At 46.6% G+C, this 22,131-nt stretch overlaps 1 protein-coding gene across 5 annotated transcripts in view; it reads left to right on the top strand.

Moving 5' to 3' along the window:
- Positions 1–22,131, top strand: part of TCOF1 (treacle ribosome biogenesis factor 1) — a 338,714-nt gene that overhangs the window by 62,975 nt on the left and 253,608 nt on the right. For all 5 annotated transcript variants that reach the window (XM_086931305.1, XM_086931303.1, XM_086931304.1 and 2 more), the window contains exons 5-7: positions 217–334; positions 1,002–1,093; positions 3,414–3,653. In XM_086931305.1, coding sequence (XP_086787431.1) covers positions 217–334; positions 1,002–1,093; positions 3,414–3,653 — 450 coding nt within the window. The remainder of the gene's footprint in view (positions 1–216; positions 335–1,001; positions 1,094–3,413; positions 3,654–22,131) is intronic.

The following is a 22,131-nucleotide window of genomic DNA, read 5'->3' as shown; positions in this document are numbered from 1 at the left end:
GGTTAGCAAAAACTCAGTAAACTTCAGTAAAAGTTTCATTGAATACCAGGCAAAAAGGGAGGGGGTACTGCAACCAAAACCTAGTTTCCTACTGCACCCAAAAACCTCTTAGGCAAAGCAAGTATTTTTGAAATGGCACACTGTGCTTAAACCATGCTTTACTTTTGTGGCCAGATTCTTTGCTAAATGTATTTAACTTTAATAACTTTCATATAGGTGAAAAATGCCAAGACTGCCCCAGTCAGCAAGAAGGAGGAGGCTGTCAAAAGCAGTAGTGAAGATTCATCTGGGGAAAGTGAAGATGAGAAGGTTCAGAAACGGGTCCCTCCCCCTGGTAAGACCTGCGATCATGGTTCTGTTTGGTAAAACGAGTAACTGATCTCTGGGAGCTAGACTAGTTGCTGATTTTGTACATTATCCCCATGCATAGTGAGTGGGGCTAGTGACCTTTAAGCAAATTTCAGTCCTGGTATTGTAAGCAAGTGCAAAACATTTGCGTAAATAGTTTAATCAGTGGATGTGACTTACACAAGACTGAAGATTCTGAGTGTTTCATTCTCTTGCTTTCAGTGGGAGTCTTTGGCACTAGGGAGTTTCGTCCAGTTGTCAGAGTATATTAGTTATTTTCTAGACATGCAGGAAGCTATGACATTTCTTAATTTTCTCATGAGATCCCAAAATTTGCATTTAGATGGGCTGTTTATTTAATTTTGCAATAAGCAGAAAAAATGAAGTGCAATCAAATGTTAGTACTATTGTGTACAATTCATAATAGTAACGTATTAATATTTAAAAATTGGTGCATCAGTCAGCCATATTTGGGCGGATATGTGAGGAATGCTTTTCAATACTGCATCAGATGCTGTCGGGACAGAAGTCAAACCTTGCCTTTATTAACTACTAATTGTGCCAATTTGTCCTTCATGTGTATATATATATTTTTTTAATTGTTTGAAGTACGGTCTGTTGTCGAATGCCATTCCCTTTATTGTATTTTTCAGTCTCTACCCCTGGTAAGAAGGCAGAGAGCAGCAGCTCATCTGATGAGTCTTCTGACAGCGAAGATGAAAAGAAGCGGTCAGCAGCGCCTCAGGTACTGAGCTGTGTTCTTACAGATACCGTTATTGTGACTGTTGCATAAGAGGGGAGCTGCATTGTCCATAACTAAAGGCTTCAGTGGAGCAAAGCAACTTTCTTTGCTTGAGACTGGTCCTTTGGAATGATTAGTTAATTCAGGATGCTGCCATTTTGAGTGGTGTTTGATACTGTCCATCAATAACATATTTTGTCATTCTTTGATTCATCTTTTGAATGACACCATGCCTTGAATTATGAGATGGTGATCTGTGCATTTCATAAAATTATAATTGTGAAAATTAAGGAAAACACAAATCAGGGCTTTCTTCAACACTAAATTTTCAATGATTGCACTTGTATGTTTGGGATGTTTACCTATATCTTTGGTGAAGCACAGTCCGCTTTTAGTCAGAAGTTAGTGAAACATGGCTGCATTAGTCCAGGCCGGTTCATCTTCCTCAACATGGTACAACTTTGTTATCCCTTCCATGTGTCCTCCCACTGGTCAATTTTTTGTGTAAAAAGTATGCATGGGTACATTTATATAATATTTAATAAACTGGTGTAAATAATGAAATGTAGGTGTATAGGACTGAACACTTTTCTCATGCCATTATGCCTGTTACGTCACCATTTCTAGAGCGCATAGACTCTTGCAGTGTGCCTTGGTGCTAGTGGTATGCAGGAACCAACGCAATGGGTTATGATTTATGTTAGTTATGATTTAACACAGATCGGTTGTGATGTTATTGTGAAGGTAGTTTGGTAAACGACAGAAGATTCAAAGGAAGGTTTCTCAAAAACAGAGCAGACATCAGAAAGATACACAACATATCTTTTGTTAATGACAGCCAGGAATTTAAAGCTATCAAACTATAGCAGAACAACGAGACCTAAAAGGATCACGAAGACCTTGTGAACTGTTGAGTTAATCCATAGATGGACCTCTTCATAGTAGTAAAACTTTGAACTTTGAATGGAAGCAGAGCCCGTGTCACGCTACCGGGAGCACCAGATAGATGTTTTGCTGCACCCGTTCCCCTTTTGCCCCTGTGTCTTAACAGCTATTCTTTACAACTTCAGCATGCCTTTTGTAATTGATCAGTGACCCGTGCCCCTTCCAGTTCTTAGGGATAACCTTGTTTAATAATGTACAATTATATAACTGATCTCCTGAAGGCCCAGGCACCAAAGTAAGGATTGTGTTGTACTAGTTAGGAATCTTTGTGCTGCTTGCTTTGCTCCTGTCTGGTCCTTCTTTCCTAACCTGAGTCGTGTCCAGGTGTCCTTGCCCAAGTAGATCTGCATGCAGACTGGCTACCTGTATGAGCTTTTCACGAGTGCAACACTATCTGGAATCAGTTGTTCAATAGTTATGTAAAAGTTTGAATAACTTAAGGGAGATTTGGCTAAATAGGAAAGTTGTTTCTATGGTTAAAGTATTTAAATACATTGTATTTGTGTATTGAAATAACATCAGTGAACTGAAGCAGAGCAGATACTCATCGAACATTCAGTACAGGTTTTTTATCTGTACACCCATGTCCAATTCAGCATTTATCTCTGCTCTCGCTGAAATTCTCCACATTATGCTGACATTCTGATCGGCATACTGCAAATGTACAAAATGTCAAATAGGGCTGACCTAGTCGATCAAAAAGCTTTAAGTATGCCAACCAAAAAAAGAAATTCTAGAGTAGCAGTAATTATTCACAAGATTATTCTGTATTCCCTGGACCAACATCAGGCCTTAAAATGTACTTTACATGCCCAGGAGGGGCATGAACATCTTAAGATGACCTACAAAATTAATGAACTTGGTGTGCACTGAAAGGTTTGCAACCAGGATAGCAATATGATAGCATAAATTACGAGGGAGGCAGGTGTGAGCAGGCAAATGGTAAAGTAGAGGAGCCGTACTGTACTGATGCATATTAAGCTACATTTTGTAAGGTGGCTGTGAAATAGGGTCAGGTTGTTCCACTATGCATCCATATTGTGGAGCTCGAGGTGTAGGGTTCGAGATATTTTTAAGAGCAAAATTAATGCTCTTGATTGGAAAAATAAGCAAAGTCCCTGCTGGAAAAAGACATACAGGATTTTCTAATGGTGCTCTTTTTGCTTATTGTTTTGGGGCTGGTGCCAGTTCCCCTGCATTCCTTCCTTCTCAGGAATTCGATAATCTCCCCTTAGAAATTTGTATTAGGAGTCTGTAACCCAGCCTAAAGTTTGTGTGTTACAAGTCTATTTTGCTCATCTGTCTCTACTCAATTTCCCTATTCTATGCAAAGTGTCATTTTCATATTTCTGCATTTATCTCTTCTGGTTTTTTTCAGCCGAAAACCCCATCCAAAGCAACCCCATCCAAAGCAACCCCATCCAAAGGGGTGGCAGCTGCAGTGCATGGGGCCAAGGCAATCCCTCTGAAAAATGGGACTCTAGTATCCAGCAAGGTAACTCTGAAGGGCTCAACCTCCACTCCCACGTCTGGAAAAACCGTGAATTCAGCAAAGGCTTCTGACACCTCTGATACCAGTAGCTCTTCGGACAGCGAGGACGAGGAGCAGTCAACCCCGGTATGTCACATCTGGGACACATTTAACTATTCAACTGAAGAAAAAGATTTATAGTGAAAGTTGATTATATAAGATTGGCAGCATGACATTCCATATAGTTCATTGTAGTATGCCTTGTAGATATTTTTGACTCTGTGTGCCTTCATCTTAATATGTGCCTTCTTTTAACACATACACCCTACATTGCTAAGATGCGGTAAGTAGCATTTTTTTCAATTAATAAGATTTCAACAAACTATTACACTGTGGATTTGATGAGTACCATGAAAAGGGTGCAATGGTGTACTTCCACTTATAGATTCTCTGGGCTATTGGGTGTTCAGTACCCACTGCCTTGTTTTAAAACTGTATTAAGTGACTTGTAAACTCACACTTGAGATCCTGGGCTTTCACGTAGTTAGCTTATCCTTTAGACTTTGAATAATATTTCCTGAGATATTCTGAGTCTGCAGAATTCACCCAGTTAAGGTTTCACCCCAAACTATAATGCATCATTCTTTACCTGAAAAATATCAGTTGTTGCTGTTACCATAATTCCATATCTTCTGTAGGTCCTCTCCTTTAGAGTATCTTTCCTCAGTTATTGTATGATCAGTACATTTGTATTTCACACAAAATGTCTAGTTCCATTAATTAAGTAAAATCTATCTGTCTCACTGATTTGTTTTATTTTTAACGTTAAGAACCAATTACATTCTTTCCAAAAGCAGAGTAATAAATCTTGGTAAGCAATAAAAATCTGCTCTGAAACATCCTATTTTGACATCTTCCAGGGGATTCCTTCTAATTAATTTTCTTGGTGCCCTCCAGCGTCATTCACTTTGCAGCAATAACCTCCTTTCCTGTAGTGAAGTTTGGCATCAAAATCTGTTCTTTTTAGACTTTACAGTAAATATGCTTGCCCCATTTTGTCTCCCTCAGATCATTTTCCCCCCACTTCATGGTATCTTGCCATGATCCAGCACCTTCTGTACTCGTCTCCGGGTGTGGCAATACTCAAAACGCCCACGGAAATACAGGTGCTTGAGAAAGGCCTGGGTTTTGTTCCTAAAGCAAGACCTGACAAATTTAAGCTTCATTGCAAACTTGCCAGCTTTTTCAGAAAACTTAAACTGAAAGCTTTTTTCGAAGGAAAGGATGACCCCAACGAGGCTACAAGAAAAGGAGATACAGGCTTGAGACCAAATTCAACCTTTACTCCTCCTCCCCACACCACACCTGCAGCGATTACTACCTTCGAGCAGGCTGTGTTTAAAGACCTAGAGTCCTGTGAGAACCCCGTGGTTTTCGGCAACTTTAGCACTGCTGAGTACAAAGCATTGCAACAATTGCAAAATGACAGTACGATCACCATCAAGCCGGCCGATAAAGGTGGGGGTATTGTAATCCAAGACACTGTTGACTATGAGAACACTTGCTACCAACTGCTTGGGGACATCCGGAACTACACCCCACTGACAATAGACCCCACCACAGCCCTGATAAGTAGGATCACGACCCTTGTTCAACATGCTGAAGAGGAGGGACATGTGTCAAAAAACGAGGCGGCGTTTCTGAGGAATTCTAAACATGTAATTCCATATTTTTACGCATTACCAAAAATGCACAAAAACAGGCTTCCTCCACCAGGTCGCCCCATTGTCTCGGGTATTGGTTCCCTTCTTGAGCCCCTATCCGAATTCTGTGACTACTTCCTGAAACCTTTGGTCCAATCCACTCCAACCTACTTGCAGGATACCAAAAGTCTCCTATGTCTATTGTCAGATGTAACTTTCCCTGCAAATTCAGTCACTCTCGTTACCCTGGACGTTGAAAGTCTGTATACAAGTATCCCCCAGGACGATACGATCAGAGTCCTGGGAGAATCACTAGACTCTACTGAATGGGACTATCAAACACCGAAAAACTTCATCATTGAGTGTGCAACAATTGCCCTTAAAGAAAATTACTTCTCCTTTAAAGACAAGCTTTACCTTCAATGCTCAGGTACCAGCATGGGCAGTATTTTTGCGCCAAGCGTGGCGGGGTTATATGTAGCGGATTTTGAAGCCAAATACATTCTACCCACCTCCCAATCTTTTGCATCTTCAATGCTCCTGTGGAAGCGCTACATAGATGACATTTTGTTACTATGGACTGGGAATGACACTGATCTCGATCTATTTCTTAACTGGATCAACACTCTAGACCGGAACCTGCGGTTTACATACACCAAGAGTAGGTCTGAGATTGTCTTCCTTGATGTTGAGATCTCGGTACAAGGAACTGGCCTTAGGACTAAGACACATCATAAGCCTACTGCAAGAAACAACCTCCTAGAGTTCAGTAGCTTCCATCCGCGCCCTTTGAAGGAAAACCTCCCCTATGGGCAATTTTTGAGACTTAGGCGCAACTGCACCTCCCTCTCGGACTTCAAAGAACAGTCCCTAAACCTCACTGGGAAATTAAAAGACAGAGGATATCCGGCATCCATCCTGAGCAAAGGTTTCAAGCGAGCGAGGAACCAACCAAGAGAGGCACTACTAGAGGAGAAAGTCACGAACCAGAGGACAATACCTCTTACGTGTGTGACGACATACAGTAGTCTGTCCAACATAATGAAAAAATCCATCAACAAACATTGGAATATTCTGACCTCTTACAGAGAGAATTGGGAAAAACCTCTTTTTTCTTTTAAAAAAGGTCGTAGTCTAAAGGACGCTCTGGTACACACCCGTCCTAAAGAAAAAGTCTCTGAACCCTCACCGACAGTCACCAGGGCTTGGGGTATGCCCAAGGTTGTGGGACATTTTCCGTGCTCGAATTGCAGTGTCTGTCATTTGACAGAGGCAACTACAACCCTTTCACTTGAAGCAGGCAAAATATGGACCCAAAGGGAACATACTAACTGTAACACCATGAATGTGGTGTATTTGATCACATGTCCTTGCCAGCTACGGTATGTTGGCATGACAACGCGGAGAATAAAACAACGTATCTGCGAGCATCGGAGTAATGTCCGATGCAAAAAACTAACCACCAAACTGAGCCGTCACTTTTTGGATAGCAACCATACTACTAATGACATGAGGTGGACGGTAATCGAGGAAGTGAAGGGTACAACCAACATCACCAGTAGACTTTTTGAAAAAGAGCAACGTTGGGTGTATCGTTTAGGCACCAACGTTAATGGGCTCAACGATGACATTCCGTGGAGCTCAGTGTTATCCTAAATCAAGTTTCTCTGAAACACAGTCCCATCTAAAATTGTATCATTCTGCCTGTTTGTAAACCCCCTTCTTTCTGTAATCTACACAGATTAATCCTCATCTTTAATGTATGCTCTCAAGTACAGCCTATTGCCTGTGATGTAGATCATATTTTCATTAATTATCATTAATACTGAGATAATGATAAGCAGCACAAGCGTAAATTCTACCATTATCCTTTTATCAGCACTAGCGCTACTGCGCTACTCGCCCTTAATAGCTTAGACGACTTCTAAGCCTCTTTTCCAACAGCAAAAGTGGGCGTGGTCGTCCCCAGCCGACATCCAAGCCTCACATTGATCCAGGCGAGGCCCCCGAGGAGGGCGTATGCGTTCCAAGCCTCGTTTTCGGCCAGACACGCCCACCCGGAAACAGGTCGCACACGCGACCGCTCTGGTTAAAAACAAGTTTACCGGCCCCGTCTTTCTATCCTCGGGGTCCGGATTTGAGGCCACAAACAGGTTTAACAGTGGGTCGAGAGCGCTGAGGGCGTGAGTAACTACGATACCTGATCCGCTGCTGCTTCTGCCAACAGAGCTAAGTAACCGCTTATGTACATGCCTTGCAAATGTACCATTTCTCTCTACTTTTAGGATGTGCCAGGTCGCTCCGATCCCCTCCCGAGACCCATGGTGCTAGTAGCGCCCCTTTTGAAAGTGAGAACTGAACCTTCTATTACTTACTTGAAGGGGCACAGACCTTTTAGGTCCATTGATCCCTTCATAAGGAGTACACGCAATCGCGTTTTTAATCCCCCATTTTAATCGTTTGTCTTGTAAATAGCACACCTCTAGCACATCACTTCCCAGAGATATTTGCTATCATCCTCTAGGGGCTATTTGGATGATGCATAAAATCTATGTTTACTTTGGGAAAACCACTTGAGCCACACATCATGGAGCACTATGATCATTCAGGAAGGCTCATATTAACAATGTTCATGTTTGTCTTCTGTTTGTCTATGTGTTTTTTTCACTTTACAGGTGCAGTGACACTCCAAATTTACGGAGTATTTTTTGGAATTGAGTAATTCACTCTTCCATTATTTTTATGCACTTTTTTCACTTCTTATTTTTCACTTTCACGTCCCCAGGTTAGGGTGGGTGATTAGAGAGCCCATACCGCCGGGGTGTAGTCCTGAAGAATGCCACGGTAATATACCACCCTTATGGCTGAAACATGTTGACTAAAAAATTGAGTATATTCTGTATTTTACCAACCTTAAACCTTGGCATGTAAATACAGACACATAATACTCCTTATTTTGTGCCTCAGGGATCATTTATTAAATATATTTTTTTCGATACCCTTTTTCAGGCACTTTTAAACCTTTCACTGTAAACAAGAGCACGCCCTCCAAACACAAAACCTGCTCCGCAGTCTTTCTGGCGTCGTAGCACACCACAGAGGCATTCGGCCTCTGTCGGTGGGGCCCGATGATGAAGCATGACACTGACTAGGTCAGTGTGTGAGGGCTTTCTTTATCACCCAAATCGGTTGTGATAGTCGAATCTTGTGTTAACTCCATGAACTGTGGTCTGTAAAGTTTGCGTTTAGATTGATCAATAGCCTGATCTGACCTCTCTTTTCTTGTTTTTGCATAATTAACCGGGGACTAAGAGAGTGTCCTCATTCTCCCTACCTCCCCTTTTGTTGTTGAATACTCAAAACGTGCCATGTTTGCTTCTGAGCCAGTTATTGCATAGGCCTTGAGGCTTGATACTTTTCTGAACCATATCAATCAGTGAACATTTCACACCTCTGCTTATTGATTCTAGATGCTACAACCCTTCTATCATTGCTTCTTTCTGACCTTATCCCCTTCCCGCCCAGCCGACCTGCTGTCTATTGCACCTTCCATACAGGAATGTGGCCCTCTGTTTCTTAATTGCCTTTTCTTTAAGGTAATATATTGTTTTAGTTTTTCTTTTAATATTCAAACTTTTCCTTTTTTTTGTAGTCCTTTTTTGAGCACTAACTTCTATATCTGAATCCTGTGTATGATCCATTATTCTGAAATTTATTAGAGCTCTGATTTTCACTATGCAAGTAAGCTGATTGAATAATAGGTGATTACGTTTGGAATCCTTTGGCTAATTCCCTTCCTATTTTAACTTCACCTAGAACTCTAGTCTCTGTGCCTCTGGAAAGGGCAGAAGCGTAAATTTTGTATATAGTGTCTTAGGGGCTGAACACATGTTTGCGGCCAGTAATACTAATGGAGATCTCGCTGGCACCTACACGATCCCAAGAAGGTATGTCCTTATTTCTATTGAGTCATGGCACCATGCAAATGATATAACCCATGCTCCTGTGCCACGTTATATGATTCAGAAAAGGGGGTGGTGATGAACAGAGTGTCTGAATTAAGCAGACCACTCTTACCCAGTCCAAAGATCAGGGCTTGATCCATCACCGTTTTTCAGCTCACTGCACCATCCCAGCTCAGAACTTGGCTATATGCAAATTAGTCTGACCCTGGCCCAGTGCATCATGGGAACAGGGCAGACCAAACTACCAAGCCAATTCTTATACTGGGAAGGAAACAAGCTACCGGGGACCGGTTTCTGGCATTTCAGCCGTCTTCGGCCCGGCTTGCTTGAATCCTGATGGTGCAATGAGCTAGGGACTCACAGAGGCAAAGAGGCTGTCAAGCAGTACAGTGATGGTGTACCACATAGAAGTGGAATCCATTCAGTGCATGATTGAGGGCACCTCGTGAGGGGTGCATGGAGTCCAGAGACCCCCACACTTTAGGCAATACCCTGCAGGTGGGCCTGGTGCAGGGGGTTGCTTGACTTGCAAAAGGGGGGTGGTTTCTGCTTCCCTCCGTCTTTGAAATGGCAGCTGGGTCGATGCCTATTGTGAAAGATAAATATTCTGCTTCAAGGAGCTGGTCTGAATCTCAATATTGCACTGTTCCCAGTACAGATACGGACCTGTGCCTTGACTGGAAGAAGCACATTTGCTGTATTACCGCTCACCGTCTTGGGCTGTGCCAAGTCCAGTGCTTAAGGGTGCCAGAGAGGGGGACAGTGTGCCATTTGTATAATGCAGCCCAAGTGGAGTATTACAGAAAGTAGCCCATGAGTTTTAACTGCCTTATTGCACCCACAGGGCATTTAGGCAATCTAGATGCAGCTGCTGTGCAACCTCTTATATAGTACACATTGTGCTTACTTGGTCATGAGGGTGTGCTTTCTCTTGTTTGAGTGGAGGAGTTTCCCTTGCAAATGAGAGAATATTTTTCCTTTGCACCGGTGCTGTATTACAGTCTCTGGCACAGGCAAAGCAGTCTCTGGCACAGGCAAAGGATATATTGTGGGGGAGGGTAAGAGGAATAGGTGTACTGACTGTGCACCATAAGGGAACCCACCTCACCCCATGTCCCCCACAGCATCGCCTTCCTGGCAGTTGCCCTTTCGGCCTCTTCAAGGAGAGACTACTATGCCTCCAATGCAAGACATAGCCGTTGTTTCAAACCATGGCTATGTATTTCACGACTGCCCTCAGAGCAGGTGCCAACTGTCAAGTGTTCATGCCTGGATGCACATAGTTAAGAGTGCAGCAGGCAAATATTATCACTCTTCATATTGTTACTGCAAAATTAGCTAAGAAGGTAGTGGAGCATTGGTTTAAGTAGAAGTGACGACGATGGTACGATTTCAGTCAGTATGTGTTAAGACTGAGTTAATGATGATAATTAGACTGGCGCACATAGCTCTCTTACAAGAGGAAGTGTATCATTCAAAGACATTATTTTGGTTGGGTGATTGGGTGTTGATGTCAGTCTATCAGCTTCTTAATCTGAGTTTTTGTTCATCCCTATTTTTATCAAGTCCCCTGCTAACATTAATGGAATGGGATGGGATTTCTGGAAATATGTATACTTAAGCCATTAGTGATTCTAGGAGAAAAGTATCTTCCCGGCTGAGGTGTGATGTGTGCTTTCATGCTGTATCTGTTTTTTTTCTGCTTCTGAGAGCACATCAAGGAGTGTAGCTCAATCACTTGCTTCTGCAATAGATATTTTAGCATAACTGTCAAGCTGTTTGTGCTGGGGGGGTCGTTGCTATATGAATTCACGACCGTATATGGCCATAATCATTCTTCCAGCATTGGCCAGCCTCTTTGATGCATTCTACAATCCTAGTGTCCTTTTTGATTCTGAACTTGCAGAAGGCCTACATTCGAGCCACTTAAGGTTAAGTTGTTGGCTTGCTTCATTCAGTGAAGGAACTGGCTGATTTGGTGAGATCTGAGAGTACTGGTAACTAAAACGTGAGAATAAATGTGTTCTTCCACCGGGTTAGTCAGTCTATTGCAAAGAGATGATTGGTGTATAGTGTATGATGGATAACCAAGATCAGCCATGGTATTAGTACCTCAAAGACACTGGAACCAATTAAGCATAATTTTATAAAGCTAATTTGTTACTCAATTAGATTTTAACTTCCGTTAGAATTAGGCTGTATTGTTTTACGCGTCTATTTTTATGAATTATGGTGGGGTTTTCCAGTGTTTTCAAAACTTGTAAAAACCAGTGATGTTTAGTGTCTGCATTTATGTTACGTAATAATTCATTAGGATTGTGCTTTTTCAGTGCTTGTAAAGAATTGTGCTATTTTTTTCTTAATTTCATTTCAGTTAATTTTTCTTTACTGCTCCTCAACTATTCTTTCCACTTTTTCTTTGAATTTGCTGTTTTATGTAACTTTGAATTATTTTTCTGGCCTCCCTACCTATTTTGTTTTCCATCACCAATACGCCTCTTCCGAGGCGGCCTGTCCCACCAACTGTCAAAGATGTGCATAGCAAGCAGGAGAGATGTTTAAACCTCCAGTAAGATTTGTTTACAGCAGTTCTGATTAGTTGAGGGCATTTAGCACGCCGCCCTGCTGAGGTTTTCCTCAAGCGAATGGTTATGATCTACAGAAAAAAGGTGAGTCTTATTCTTGGAACATTAGGAATAATCTGTAAAGTATTGCATGCTCCTTTATTGTAAGCCATTGTTAATTTGCCCTGTTCTTTATTGCAAGACAACAATAAATGAATGAGCCTTTAATTGAATTAAAGCCGTTCAACTGTTCCTTTTCCTGCTGTTCATGGTCATAGGGGGAGAAGCCTGCTTAGAAATTAATATGCATACTATTGCCTATGTGGCCAACCATCCCATAGAGCAAACCATGCTGTTGTGTGGAAAAGGAGATTTGGTAGTAAAGCTACGTTTTGACCTACTGGCGAACTTTGCTGTTTTGTTCACACTGTGAATGAAATCAACTAGTGTAACCTAGGAGTCGCACTGCTAAATGTATAAAGATGCAAAGCCATGTCTGTATACTTTTTTGAAGCTCGTCTTTTATTTGCTCAAACTCTGCATTTTGCAAAATCAGAGTATGCGATTGCAAAATGACTTTTGTATGTTTTAAACCCATTTTATGAGTCGAAAAAGCCTTTTCCACTCACAAATGGGTTTAGTGTGTCGCAGTTAGGAAGGGCTCAAAGTGCCCCTCCAAATCTCAGTTCGGTGTGGTCTTAGTGTTTATCAATAGATTGTGAGCACAGTTGCCATTATAATCCTTTGATCAGTTACTGTTTTCTTCCCTCCTCCCCCAAAGTAGGTGGTAACTTGTTCGCAAAAAGCTGGTGTTCTCTTGGGACGTCCTCTCCTCTCCTCTATGAATAGTGTCTGGTGACGTGGGGAGAAGGCAGTGATCCAGTGCTCTCACCCATGAAAGCTCGGATCCCTGCAGTCACATGCAAGTCTGAAAAGTGAGGATGGCAGCAAGGAGTCTGACGGCGATGAATGAGTGCTTCCTATGTCACTTATGCAGTCTCACAAATGCATGTAGCCATGGTTGGTTCCTGAGTTCTGGTACCCCAGCGGGAGTGGGTGGTGTTAAAGGCCTACAGGGCCAGTTTTCTTCCCCCTGAGTGAAAAGACATGAGATTGAATGGCAGGACTCCTCTCTGAGATCTACCACTTCCCTAACTATTGTAAAGTGTGTGTGTGTGTGTGTGTGTGTGACATCAAACCGTTAGTTGGCCGTGAGGCCTAACATCCTCACCGAGGTCTTCAAACCGCAGTCATGCCCACAGGAGCCACTGCTGCCGTTTAATGAAGCCTTGTCAGACGTTCTGTTGGGCACGTGGTCCAGGCCCGCTTCAGGTGCGCCTGTTGATCGGAACGTGGCCAGGCGCCACCGTCCTTGTCCGGACGACCCCAAGTTCCTGTCTACCCACCCCACTCCTGAGAGTCTGGTGATCCAGGCCTCGACCTCCCAGTCCGCATTCCCGTCGGCCCCGCCCGACCGGGAATCCAAGTTTGGCAAGAAGGTCTTCTCGTCCATTAGTTTGGGCCTGCGGTCTTGCAACACCGCTTGCCTCTTGGGCCGCTACACCCACTCTGTGTGGGATACGGTTGCGGAACTGCTGCCAGAATGCCCCATGGAGGTGCGGGCAAAACTCGGTCAGGCTGTGGCTGAGGGCCGAGATGCAGCGAAATATTCGATACGGTGTGGTCTTGATACGACCGACTCGCTGGGCAGAGCTATGTCAACGACGGTGGCGATTCGTCGCCACGCCTGGCTGAGATCCGCCAATTTTTCGGCAGATGTCCAGAATACATTGATGGACATGCCGTTCGATGGCTGTCACCTGTTCGGTGACAAGGCGGACCACGCGCTGGAACGCTTCAAGGACTCCAGGGTCACGGCCAAGTCCTTGGGTCTCTCGACCCAGCGTCAGCAACCGGGTTCGTTTCGTCCCTTTCGTGGCCAAGGAAGGGGCGCCCCCACACGTGCCGCCAGCCAAGCGCCGCAACAATCCTTTCAACGCGGTGGCGGCCGTGGAAACCGCCGTGGTGGCGGTCGGGGACAACGGCGGGGTCAGACCACACCTACCCCCGCAGCATCTGCCCCAAAATCCTCCTAGTCCGTGCTTTCGGCCACATGTGACGCCAGTGGGTGGCAGGGTTCGCCATCACCACGCTCACTGGCGCACGATCACTTCGGACAGGTGGGTGCTGCAAATCGTCCGAAGGGGCTACTCCCTCCCCTTCGAGACCTCTCCTCCGAGACCTCTCCTCCAGCCATGCCACCGCAGAACCACCGTGTGTCGGGGGACCACTTGACACTTCTGCAGGAGGAAGTTACGGCCCTCTTGGCCAAGGGGGCCATCGAGCGCGTTCCTGGGCCAGAAGTAGGGCGTGGTTGTTATTCCCACTACTTTCTGGTACCCAAGAAGGACAAGGGGGGCCTACGTCCTATCTTGGATCTAAGGAATGTCAACGGCTTCCTCCGGAAGGAGAAGTTCAAGATGTTGACGTTAGCTCAGGTCTTGGCTGCTCTAGACCCACAAGACTGGATGGTAGCGTTGGACTTGCAGGACGCCTATTTTCACATCCCCGTCCTGCCAGCCCACCGGCGTTACCTGCGGTTCACGGTAGGCCTGGAGCACTTTCAGTTTATCGTGCTTCCCTTCGGCCTTACCAGCGCCCCACGGGTGTTCACAAAGGTGATGGCGGTGGTCGCAGCCCATCTGCGCAGGTTGGGGGTTTCAGTCTTCCCCTACCTAGACGACTGGTTGTTGAAGGCGGGCTCGCCCCAGACAGTCGTCCACCACCTTCAGATGACGGCAGACCTCTTGCACGACCTGGGGTTCTCCATCAATGTGCCGAAATCACACCTGTGTCCCTCTCAAAAGCTCCTTTTCATCGGAGCGGTTCTGGACTCGGCGCAGTTTCGGGTTTATCCTCCGGAACGGCGGGTTCGGGATATTCAGGCTTTAATTCCCATCTTTCAGCCGCTATCCCGGGTTTCGGTCAGGTTGACGCTGCGGCTGCTGGGACTGATGGCTTCCTGCATCCTTCTGGTGCATCACGCCCGGTGGCGGATGCGGGCTCTGCAGTGGGACCTGAAGTTTCAGTGGGCCCAGCATCAGGGCAACTTGTCCGACCACGTCTTGATCTCGGAGGACACTGCGAGACAACTGCAGTGGTGGCTTACGGACCGCGATTGGGTCAGAGGCAGATCCCTCTCCCTTCCCCAACCGGAGCACGTTGTCGTGATGGACGCGTCCCTCCAGGGCTGGGGTGGCCACTTGGGAGAGGCAGAGATCAGAGGCATCTGGTCTCCGGCGGAGTCCCGGCTCCATATCAACCTGTTGGAGCTGCGGGCGATTCGTCTGGCATTGAAGGCATTCCTCCCCTTTGTCAACGGGAGTGTAGTGCAGGTGTTCACCGACAACACCACCGCCATGTGGTACTGCAACAAACAGGGCGGAGTGGGGTCGTGGACCCTTTGCCAGGAGGCTCTGTGCCTCTGGCAATGGCTGGAACGTCAGGGCGTGACTCTGACGGTTCAACACCTGGCAGGTTCCCTGAACGCCAGGGCGGACGAACTCAGCCGTCGGTGCTCGATGGATCACGAATGGCGTCTGAACTCTGACGTGGCGCGAGGCATCTTTCTGCAATGGGGAGAGCCTTGGTTAGATCTATTCGCCACCGAAGAGAACGCGCAATGTCATCAGTTCTGCGCGTTGGAGTTTCCAAGACGGCACTCGCACGGCGACGCCTTTCGGCGCGAGTGGAGTTGCGGTCTGTTATACGCCTTTCCGCCTATACCACTTCTGCCCAGAGTGCTGAAGAAGATCAGGCGCGACCGGGCCCAAGTTATCCTTGTGGCTCCGGACTGGGCTCGAAGATACTGGTATCCCGAGCTACTCAGCATGTCAGTCGGTCCCCCGATCCGCCTGCCCCTTCAGGAGGACCTTCTGTCGCAGCAGCAGGGGACGGTCCTCCACCCGAACCTGTCCAGTCTCTACCTCCATGCTTGGAGATTGAGCGGCGGCAGTTGAGGTCATTTGACTTGCCTCCTGAAGTCTGTGATGTTATTCTGGCAGCCAGGCGTCCCTCCACTAAGTCGGTATACGCCTGTCGGTGGAACAGATTTGTGGCATGGTGCACAGCAAAGGCTGTGGATCCTCTTTCTGCCCCTCTTTCGGAGGTTCTTCTGTTTCTTCTTTCTCTTGCCCAGCAGGGCTCTGCTCTGGGCACTATCAAGGGCTACCTTTCTGCCCTTTCAGCCTTTTTGAGACTTCCTGATCAGCCTTCTTTGTTCAAATCCCCGATTGTAACTCGATTCTTGAAGGGCATCACTCACATGTTTCCACCTGTTCCGTTTGTGATGCCCCAGTGGGATTTGAACCTGGTTCTGACCTTTCTGATGTGTGCTCCCTTTGAGCCCCTTCATTCTTGTCCTCTCCGTCTCCTGACTTTAAAGACGGCTTTCCTGGTTGCCATCACCTCTGCCAGGAGAGTGAGTGAGCTCCAGGCTCTTTCTGTCCAACCTCCTTTCCTGTCCATTCATCCTGACAAGGTGGTTCTGAGGACTAGACCTTCTTTCCTGCCCAAGGTTGTTTCGGCCTTTCACATTGGGCAGTCCATCACCCTCCCTTCCTTCTTCCCGCCTACGCATCCTTCAAAGGATGAAGAGCGGCTCCATCGTCTGGACCCAAAACGTGCGCTTTCATTTTACATGGATCGCACACGCCAGTTCCGGGTGGATGACCAACTGTTTGTTGGCTACGTGGGTGCGAAGAAGGGACGGGCGGTCTGTAAAGGGACCATCTCTCGATGGGTCGTTCTCTGCATCAAAGCGTGCTACTCTTTGGCTCGGAAGGAGCCTCCTGTTGGGCTGAGGGCCCATTCCACTCGGGCCACGGCGGCTACCACTGCCCTGGGCCGGGGAGTCCCCTTGCAGGACATTTGCCAAGCGGCTACGTGGGCCTCGCTGCACACCTTTGCGAGGCACTACTGCCTGGACAGTCAAGTCCGGAGGGATGGCTTCTTTGGCCGTTCTGTCCTCCAGGACTTTCTGGTGTAATATTGTATTGGTTCGCAGACCCACCACCGGGGTTGGTATTGCTGGGGTATGTATTCTAAGGTAAGGAATCTAACACTAACGTGTTTCTTTCAGATGAACAAGTTACTTACCTTCGGTAACGATATATCTGTAAGAAACATTAGTTAGTGTTAGATTCCTTACCGAACCCACCCATCCTCCCCGTTCTGCGAACTGATACCTGGCACCAGTGTTGGTTCTCTCATGGCTCTGCGTCTCCTGGCGCGGAAAAGCTGTGTACAAAGAACTGACGTCAGCGCGCGGAGGCGGCGTCATCACGGCGCACAACGCCGACGACTGACGCGGAGCCGCAGGGGACGCCTGCAGACGACTCCTACCGACGCGCAGGGGTACTGCTACGCAAAAGTTTCCGGATCCAGACTGACGCCTGGGGATATTCTAAGGTAAGGAATCTAACACTAACTAATGTTTCTTACAGATATATCGTTACCGAAGGTAAGTAACTTGTTCACCAGGTACGCTTAGTTATGTGACCCAGGATCAGGCTGGAGGCACTAAATGGTTAGTACAAGAACATTTTCACTTTCTGAAAGGTCCCAAAATCCTTAGCGAAGAATTATGTAAAAATGTTGATCAACATATGTACCAAAGGGTCTCTAACTGATCCATTAATAAGAGTAGGGAGTGTCTTAATAAATAAGACAGCAATTAACCTCCCCTGTCACCGAGTAAAGCCACTAAAGTGCTGAATTGTTTTTCAAAAATGAATAAACAGCGAAATTAAAGAGATCCCATACAACACAGGAGTCCGTTTCTAGTTTGGTATATTCATTGTTGATTAACCAACGTTGCTTTCAGTCAAGCAATTTCTTTTACTTATTTGCTTTTCAATATGCTGCCCAGAACACATATATTACATATTAAAAAAACATACTTTTACATGGTGAGAATATACATATCCCAGTGTCCATATACAATATACATGAAACCATAGCATATTAAATGTCCAGATTCAAAAGTTCAGAATATCCTTTTATCCTCTTTACCTATTTTAGTATAACTGACAGGACATTAAACCTTGCCGTCAGACGTCCGGATTGAAGGCAAAATGTTAGGAGAGAACCACTTCAAGGATGCCAAGTCATAACTGGGGCATGGAGGAGTAGGAGCATTTGTACCCCCTCACTATACTGAGGCAGGCTTCTATTTACACCTTCAGAATGCTTATAGCCTGATCACCTCACCATAGACAGTTTTGCAGCGTGAATCTTTCTGGATTCACTATGCTGTGCATTATTCCGCAGTCTGGTGGCTGGGTCCGGAATCTTAGTCTTTTCTCTTTTTTTTTTTTCGTAGCCCAGGTGGGCGTCTATGTCTCACCTTTTGGTGTCCTTCCGGTGACGTCGGCATGCTTCCTGCGGTAGCTCCAACCCTTGGGCGCCATCTTCAGATTCTTTTTTCCGCCGTTGGGTCTGGATCGTTCCCAAGAGGGCTCCAGAGATTTGGAGAAAAGAGAAGCCAAAAGCCAAGTTTTGGAAAGAGAAGAGAAGACTAGGTAAGACTACATCAGTGAAGGGGACGACGAAGGAAGAGGATCTTCGAAGAACTTCAACGTCCAGAAGAGAATGCCTCCTGAACGCAAAAGATGGACAACACACCATTCAAATTCTGCAAGAACTGCCACCACAAGTACGCGCAGAAAGACCAACATCCAGTCTGCAACCTCTGCCTGCCGGTCGACCACGAAAGCAGGGACTGCAACGCCTGCTCCGTCTTTGCGCCGAAGACCCTTCGTGTGAGAGAGAGGCAAAGGAGAGCTAACTTCGCCATGCAGGGCAAGGGCCAGCCACCGTCCCTTCAGACCTGGGACTTTCAACCGACGAGGAGGATTACCTCGTCGAAGAAGACTGCTACGCGTCGTAGAGACCGATAATACGAAGACTCCGGAAAAGGTAGGAGACTCTACGCCCCAAAAAGCCCCGAAAGACTCTCGACAGTCTGCCCAAGACTCTCGAAAAAACGAGTGCAAGACCCCGAAAGTGCCGACGCCGAAAACTCCGGCGTCCGCGTCAACACCCAGGGCCAGCGGATCCTCACAGAAGGACTTCCAGGCGCCGAAGGGCGTCGACCAGCCAAGAAAAACGTCCACAAAAAAGAACGCTCGACGAAGGACGCAAGACCAGTCTCGACGGAGAAACCAGTCTTGATGTCAAAAACAGTCTCGACGTCATCAAGCCAGACAAAGAGACCGGCACAACCAATCGGCGCGGAACAGGCGGCCGAAATGGAAAGAAAGAAGCGAAGACTAGAGTCAGAGATGGAGAACATCTTGCAGCAAAAGAAAGGCTTCGACAAAAGGATAAAAGAGTATACAATTCCTTCGAAGCCAAAGCGCCCGGTGGTCGAGTTCATCGAGGAAGAAGAGTTTGCGGACGAGGCACCGCCGGAAAGCCAGGAAGATCTGGAATATCGGGAAGATGCCGTTCCCTACTACGAGGAGGAGGAAGATGACAACCAGAGGACCTTCCAGGGCTCGACCTACTATAACACACAGGACCTAGAGTGGCAGGACCTCGAAGCCAAGAGTCCAGAAAAGGGAGTGTACACCTATCCAGCGAGGCCCTCGCCGCCAGACGACATAAGGACTTTACAATGTAGTCCTCAAGAACGCAGCATCAGCGTTCAGAGTAAAACTCGGATTTCCTCATGGAAACACTGCTCCCCATACAAACTAGAGAGCCAGTAACTGCCAATGCTCGAAAGCATCAAAGGACAAGGCAGAGAGGCCTTTAAAGAACCTGCGACTTGTAAACCCATCACACCCAGTACGGAGAAGAAGTACAAGTACTCCCCCAAGGACCCACCCTACATCCAGGGAACGGTTACTGCAGACTCAATCATTGCTGCAAGGAAAAGGGCCAATGTCCCGACAACTTCAGGACCACCTCCAGACAAGGAGAGCAGAAGGATGGACCTGACTGGGAGAAAGATCGAGAGGAATGCCGCAACGCACTGGCGCATGGCCAATTCCAACGCCCTGTTGAACAGGCACCAATACCAGATCCTGGACGAACTGGGCCAGTTAATCAAACACCTCCCACAAGAATACCAGCAAAAAACTAAGCACCTGGTAGAGGAGGGGAAGAACGTGGCAAATTCATGCCTAAAAACAGCACTGGACGGTGCTGGCACAGCCAGCAGACTCATGATGCTGGGCATCACTGAAAGGAGGCAAGCCTGGCTCTGAATATCTGGTTTTAAACCAGAGGTGCAACACAACATCCTGAACACCCCGTTCAACGGTGAGACACTGTTCGGAGCACCAGTGGCCGAAAAGCTCACCCAGTTGAAAAAGGACAACGACACCGCAAGGTCCATGAGGGGCCTTGCAGTTCAGGGGAAATGAGAGAGGAACCGCTTCACGGAGACCAAACTGGAGAGGAGAAACCAGACGGGGGACTTCGCACCAGACTTTTTACCAGACCCACCAGGGCAACACCCAAACACAACAAGGCCAGCAAAAACAACACTGGCAATACCAACAGAGGGGCCAGTCCTTTCGCGGGAAGGGGAATGGACGTCGAAACAGAAGAGGTGGACAACAACCCACCTCCAAGTGACTCTGCCACACTACCAGTGCACAACCTTTCAAAAACTCCACGGGTGGAGCACAGATACAACAAAGAGGAGTGGCTCTGACTTTACATCCAAGAGCACGTAACATCGGTGGGAGGAAGACTGAACCTTTTCTTCCAAAGAGTGGAAGAAAATAACTACAGACAGATGGATTCTCAACACCATACAGTACGGCTACTGCATAGAGTTGGAAAGAACACCACCAAACAAAAAACCAAAAAGAAGAGCACTAGCAAAGAAGGAACTAGAGCTACTTCAAAGGTAAGCACAAGAACTCCTTCAGAAGGAGGCTATCAAGCTTGTACCTCCCATGAAGAGGAACAAGGGGGTGTACTCTACGTACTTCCTGATACCAAAGGTAGACGAAACTGAGACCCATCCTGGACCTAAGGTTCCTCAACAAATACATTAAAACCCAAAAATTCAAAATGACGTCCCTGCAAGAGGTCCTTCCACAGATACAAGGCGGGGACTTCATGGTCACCATAGACCTCAAATATGCCTACCTGCACATCCCAATGAACAGGCGGCACAAACATCTTTTAAGATTTGTCATAAACACAGATCACTATCAATTCATGACACTGGCATTCGGACTGAAATCAGCACCACGGGTATTCACCAAGTTCCTTGCAGCAGTCGCAGCACACTTAAGGAGGAAAGGGATCCACGTATACCCTTACCTGGACGACTGGCTAATAAAGGCAAGGTCATACAAGACATGCAAACAGCACTCACAGCGGGTGACAGACACGCTGATGGCCCTGGGTTTCTCCATCCACTGGACGAAAATACTCAATGAACCCAGAACAAGTAAAGATTTTCCTGGGTGCACAGATCAACACCGTACAGGAGATCGTGTTCCTCAGCGAGAAGAGAACGCAGGCGCTGTTGAAGGAGACACACCTCTACCAGAAGGGGCGTGCTCGGACAGTGAGGACGGCGAGCAAGATGGGCATGATGGCCTCATGCATACACATGTTGCCAAATGTACGACTCCACATGAGACCACTCCAGGAGTGGCTACAGGACCAATGGTCACAAGATACAGGTTGTTGGGAGGATCTGATGGTTGTAACGCACGCAGTGCACGAGGAGATATCATGGTGGAACAATGGAAACATAACAAAAGGGAAGCCTCTAACACCATCAACACCAACTGTGACCATCACCACAGACTCATCCCATAAGGGATGGGGAGCACACATGAGAAAACTCAGGGTGAGTGGTCTGTAGACGCCAACGGATGCGGTCAAACACCTCAATTACCTGGAACTAAAGACCGTTTTCCTTGCACTAAAGGCATTCCAGACAAAGCTGTACAATCAAACCGTGTTGATCCAGACAGACAACACAACTTAACAGCGATGTTACATAAACAAGCAGGGAGGGACACAATCAGCCCCGCTGTCAGAACTAGCGCAGGAAATATGGAGATGGGCCATCCCACTGAAAATAGACATACTGGCGATTCACCTGGCAGCGAAGGACAACGTGGAAGCGGACTGGCTAAGCAGACCGACATCGGCTTCACACGAATGGGAGCTCAATGCCCAAGAGACAAGGAGACTGTTCGACAGGTGGGGAACACCATCGATAGACCTATTTGCAACACAACAGAATGCAAAATGCCAGCACTACGTATCCAGGCAACCAGGGGAAGGGTCACTGGGGAATGCCCTATGGATAAGCTGGTCAAAGACATTTGCTTACGCTTTTCCGCCGATCCCC

This window comes from Lissotriton vulgaris, chromosome 7, assembly GCF_964263255.1.
Source record: "Lissotriton vulgaris chromosome 7, aLisVul1.2, whole genome shotgun sequence".
In the NCBI taxonomy this organism is placed as follows: Eukaryota; Metazoa; Chordata; class Amphibia; order Caudata; family Salamandridae; genus Lissotriton; species Lissotriton vulgaris.
This window is presented reverse-complemented; position numbering and strand designations above follow the sequence as displayed.